Source organism: Myotis lucifugus, unplaced genomic scaffold (assembly GCF_000147115.1).
Source record: "Myotis lucifugus unplaced genomic scaffold, Myoluc2.0 scaffold_2427, whole genome shotgun sequence".
NCBI classification, from domain to species: Eukaryota; Metazoa; Chordata; class Mammalia; order Chiroptera; family Vespertilionidae; genus Myotis; species Myotis lucifugus.
In genome coordinates, this window is record NW_005873475.1 from 14,903 (window position 1) to 20,764 (window position 5,862).

A 5,862-nucleotide genomic window follows, 5' to 3' on the forward strand; every position below is an offset into this window, starting at 1 on the left:
TCAGCGTTTATAACTATTTGTAGTTATCAATTTGTGTGATTATTTTTCTGTTGCCCACACTCAACTGTAAGCACTGTAGGGCTATAACAGTGACTATTTGAGAGTTTGACAAATACGCACAGACCATAGGAATAATGTATTAGGTTTAACGTAACAGACTGCTTTGCTAATATATTTATAACTGTGGCACATAATGATCTTGGAAAAAAATTGTTTCTATAATAAACCAAATATTATTTAGAAAATATAATAAAACAAAGTTATGTCCAACTGTCCTGCACACCACACTGAAGGATGGAAGTCGTGACTCTCTGCCTCCAGAGAAGATGTTGTTACTCTAATTTCCTTCTGTTCTCTGCTTTAGAGGAACTTGAACACAGGTTATGGCTGCCATATAAAATGTAATCAAGTCATCTTGTTTAACAAATAAACCAAGTATATGCTTTCTAGAATTTTCCATGGAAACCGGACCTTGCAGCCCATGATCACAGCCTTGTGGGCAATAAATGGTGGAGAAACAAAACTTACGTGGGCTTAGACGCCTCGGCCTGGTCCGTCTGTAGTTTCTCTCCCCCTTCCACCTCCATTGTGCAGTACACAATGCGATTGGGAGCCAAGGATTTGAGGCCTTGCACTTCCATGATCACCACCTGGAAACAATCACACAAAGTGGGAGTTATTTCCAAAGACCATGGGCAGAACCATCCAGAGGAAATATATGAATGAGAAGAAGTTACCGAAAAGCCAGCACATACCTGATGGCTTCCACTAGGTTTCTGCCAGCCACGCTGGGACCAGTCTAGCATGAAGATGTAATTCTTACTGTGTAGCTTATTGCCTCCCAGATGGAAAGACAAGTCTTACTAATTCATATGCTCACGGGGGCCAGACAGGTAATGTGAAATGGCTACTCTTTTCTATGTTAGTCACAGGATCTGTTTCCATTTCCACAAAGAAATCTGCTATCTCTTATTTCTTTAAAAATAATCTAGGTTTTAATTCAGCACTTGGCAGAGACACAGGCCCATGAGTTTACATTAGCCTTTATAGTAAGACTAAAGGCCCAGTGCATGAAATTTGTGCAGGGCGGGGGGGAGGGGAGTGGTCCCTCAGCCTGGCCTGCACCAACAACACCAGCATCCCTTGCCCCAGCCTCCGGCCCATGGTCCCTTCCCTGCACTCCCTCCATGCGGCCAGTGTGCGGACGCTAGGCTCGCATTGCCAGGGCAATGCCACCAGCGTCCCGCCCCAGCCACTATGGGCACCGCCATCTTTGTTGCAGAGTGACGGTTAATTTACATATCACTCTTTTATTATATAGGATAAGCGATGATGGAAGTGCTAAGATTAAGGGCAAGTAGCATTAAGCAGTACAGTCAGAGACGAGAGGGAGTAGTGGGACTGTAGCAACTGGAGAGCACACTCCATCTAAGTGGAGCAGTTGATAGTCGTCATAGCCCCTGTGGCCTTGTCTTTCCCTGGCCCACTGTTGCCAGATACTCTCATTTTTCCTATCAGAAAATGGAAATCTGAATCAGAATCCAAGTCAGATATCTGATTTTGAAATTTTGATAATAATTCAAAAAGGGGGGAATAAAATACCCAAACTTTTGTGCAGGACAACATTGCTGGGTCAAACCAAAAACATGTCTGTGGCTGCATACACTGTTCTACTCGGAAGGAAAAGGCTAGTGTATTGATTTACAAGTCCTTCCACTTCCCACCTCTACCCTCAAACTCCTCAGTCACCTGCTGTTATTCTCCTAGTCACTGGTACGCCCTGTCACCTATCAGAGAGGGGGGAGGGAATGAGGCGAGGGCAGAGACACTGGTGTAAGAATCTGAAACCAATGGCATGCATCAGAGATCTAGAATGAGTAATGTATATTGAAAAAATCAATTATACTCTCGAAGAGGTAATGACATTACACAAGGAAGGGATGTGGGCATGCAAACACGTACATTTCTGTATGGGCTTGATTCCAGGAAGTACAATAAGGCTGGCATTGAGACAGGATTCACAAGTTAGTTTTGCTGCTAATTAGCCCAGTGGCTCTTAAACTTAGTGTGACTATAAATCACCTGGAGGGCTTGTGACACCAGAGACTACTGAGCTGCACCACCAGTTTCTGATAAGTAGGTCTGGGGTGGGGCCCAAGACTTTTAAAAATATATAGATTGTTTTTAATGATTTCAGAGAGGAAGGGAGAGGGAGAGAGAGATAGAAACATCAATGATGAGAGAAAATCATTGGTTGTCTGCCTCCTGCATGCCCCGCATTGGGGATTGAGCTTGCAACCTGGGCATATGCCCTGACCAGGAATCTAACCATGACCTCCTGGTTCATAGGTCGATGCTCAACCATTGAGCCATGTTGGCTGGGCAAGACTTTTTATTTTTAACAATTTCCCTGGTGATGCTAATGTGTTGCTGCTGATCCAGGAGTCATACTCTAAGAACCATTGTACTTCTCATGTGATGTTGGGTAAGTGACTTGTTCTGGAAGTCACTCCACTTTTCTTTTCCAACACCTGAGCCTCAGTTTCCTCATCTGTAAAGTGGGCACATGTGCCCTCTCTCGCTGTGGCTTTTGTGTGAGGACCAAATGATGTATGGAATTGAAAAATTTTACATGAGGAAGAATCATAGAAATGAGAAGAAATGGTAGGCACAGGAGAAAGAACACACTTTTTGGAACTTAAAAGGTCTGAGTTCAAATCCCGAATCTGCATCTTCACTAGCTGTGCAATCATTTATAAGCTCCTTAACCTCTCTGAGGCTTTGTTTCCTCATCTGCAAATGCCTCCAAAGATTGTTGTGAGGATCACTGAGTGGATAGTGGCAGAGCCCGGTTCCTAGTGGCATTCTTTAAGTTCCTACAGTTTTCAACAGAGCTCCCCCTGCCCACGGCCATGCCACTCGGCCTCCCGGACCTCGGTTCTCTTGCTGCAGTTAACTGCTCTCTGGTGTCCCTTCCAGCAGGTAATTCTATAATTACATGAAATCTGTCTTGTTCCAACCTGAAAACTCAAACCCAGCCTTCCCTAAAGAGATGACAGCCGTTCTCCCTCTTCTTGCCTCCTGTCTTTATGTCCCCAAACATGCTCACAAATAGATATACAATGATTTTTGCTGGCTGTTTCGGTGTGATGTGCGATTTTATGTTCTAATTTAAAAGCATTGGGGAGCCCTGGGGCGCTTTATTCTGTGCTTGTAATTACCGGGTAAAGCCCGTTTGAAGCATGTACGCATGTGAGGATGGCTGGGGACTCGCCTACATTGGCATTTCAGCTAATCAGCTGTATAATATTGTCTACTGGTAAAGAATCAGAAAATTACAGATTTAAAAGCTTCATGCAAATCAATAAAGCACGTTTTCTCCTCTCTGTAGAACGACAAGAAGCAGTCGGGAATAAATTGCCACCTCTAATTGGCAATAATCCAATTCAAAGACACCTAAGAAAAAGCGTTCAGTGCCTCAGGTAGTGGTATTAAAAAAGGAAAGAAAGGAAGTTTCTGTGAAATTACACTGATGACATTTTTCACACAACAAATGGTCTATATTTAACCGAATACTGCTTCTTTTGACAGCAAAATGCATGTCGGAAATACTGTAATGTGGCTATCTCCACCCAAACTGAGCACAGGCAAATTACCTGCAGTTAATTCACAGCAAGCCTTGATGATGTTCTAAATTAATTCAGTTTTTACACATTCTAATTACATCTACAGAAATTTGATCTATTCTCTTGGTCTCCCTAAGTCTAGGGCCATCATAAAATCCTGGGGGGTAGAGCTGTAATAAGATATGAATGGGTCTCAAACTTGGGAGTGCATAGAAGTGCCTGGGAGCTCATTAACATGCGCATTCCTGGCTTGCATTCGCCTAGAGATGCTTTTTTCTGATAACTTTATTGAGGCATAGTTTATATATCATATAATGAACCCATTTTAAGAGTATAAGCAATGATTTTAGCAAATTTACTACGTTGTGCAGCCATCATCATAAATTAGCTTTAGGTCCCTCATGTCCGTGTCCACCCGCTGCCTCAGGAAACACTAATTTCTTTTCTGTTTCTGGAGACCTGCCTTTTCTGGACATTTCATATCAATGAACTCAAACTACATGTGGTCACTTGTATCTGGCTTATTTCACTAAGCATGAATGTTTTTGAGGTTCAATAAATCAAAGCATGCCCCGTCGATGTGGCTCAATGATTGAGCATGGACCATGAACCAGGAGGTCATGGTTTGAATCCTGGTCAGGGCACACACCCAGGTTGTGGGCTCCATGCCCAGTAGGGGGCATGTAGGAGGCAGCCGGTCAATGATTCTCTATCATCATTCATGTTTCTAACTCTCTTTCCCTCTTCCTTCCTCTCTCTGAAATCAATAAAATCATGTATTTTTTAAATATCAAAGCATATATCAGTAGTTTATTCCCTTGAATTGCTGAATAGTATTCCCTTGTCTGGATGTACAAAACTTGACCCATTCCCCAGGTGATACACATTTAGACTGTTTCTGTTTGACTCTTATGAATGATGCTGCTGTAAACTGTTGTGAGCATGTTTCTGTGGGATGTGTTTTCAGTTCTCTGGGGTAGATATCTAGGAGTAGAGTCACTGGACATACCTTGGTTTTATGTTTAACTTTTTGAGAAAACACCAAACTATTTCCAAAGTGACTGCACCACTTTAAATTCCCACCTCCTAGAGATTTGGGTCAAAAGGGTCTGCAGTCTGAACCAGCTTCTGGGAAATTCTGATGAAGCTGGATCAGATATGTCCAAACAGCAAACAGCGGAGTAGAAGTTATGGAGAAGTGTAATGACATACCGAGCATTCTACCAGAATTCTGGCCCAAATGGGTTTTTCCTTTGGGTTGTGAGGTAAACTGAAAAGGCTCCACGGAGCCAACAGGAGAGATGGTGGCAAAGACAATTTACAACTCACCACAAAATGATGCTCGATTGCTTCTCTCATAACTTCAACCCAGGTTGCCCAGACTTTAAACTTTCTAAATTGCATAGCTCTTTACAAAATCCTTGATCACTGGCTTAAGACAGTACAAGTAATGTGAGATGGGATTTAGTAAGTGGTTCTTAAAGACTGCATTTCCTTGAGTAAGTGGTTCTTAAGACTGCATTTCCTTGAGAAAAGCCTGGGCTCCCGGGGGCAGGGAATGGCTTGCTGATGAGCCGGCCCGTGCTCAGCAAGCAGTGCTTTTAGGAACTGCTCCTGGGGCGCAAGGAACACACAAGCTGATTGAAGGCCTCTGATCACCGCGTGCTGCTTGCTGGGCCAGGAGACTGTCAGGGGCGAGAGCTTTTTACCTCCAAGGAGAAAGCCAGCACGACGTCTGACTTGGAGAGCTGGTTCTCGCTCTCCTCGCCCAGGTCGATGATGGAAGCGTTGTGGCTGCGCTTGAGCTTCTGAAGCTTGAACTCGCCGCCCTTGGACACCGGCATGCTCTCCAAGTTGGCCATGAGCAGGTTGACGGACGACTTCAGCTCCTCGATGTACATGTTTTCCATTTCTTTGGATACAAACTTGGGGAATTTGCGTTCCTTGCAGAGAAAAAGCAAAATATGAACAGAGGAGTAAATAGGGAGCGATTTACATAGGTTTACATCTTAAAGCCCAGAGTTAGGATAGTAGCCACCACCCGGGAGCTTTGCACGTGCTAGAAAAATGTTCAGTCTAGTTGAGTAGACAGCTGCCTGCCCTCTAGTTATAATCCCTAATAGTTACAAATGGACATGAACATAGAGTAAGTAAGGGTTTATTATAGTTCTAGTACCCCCACCCCCCCCAATTTTCTCTGATTTGTGGAAAGAAAAATGGGGTAATATTTTTCAAG

The 5,862-nt window shown here is 43.6% G+C and overlaps 1 protein-coding gene across 1 annotated transcript; it reads right to left on the reverse strand.

Moving 5' to 3' along the window:
• Nucleotides 1-528: 528 nt before the first annotated feature.
• LOC102442349 (calcium-dependent secretion activator 1-like) lies at nucleotides 529-5,569 on the reverse strand (the record flags this gene model as incomplete). Its single annotated transcript, XM_006108477.1, has 2 exons — nucleotides 529-650; nucleotides 5,336-5,569. Coding segments are annotated over 2 exons (356 nt in total), but the record flags the coding sequence as incomplete, so codon positions are not given.
• Between the last annotated feature and the right edge of the window lie 293 nt (nucleotides 5,570-5,862).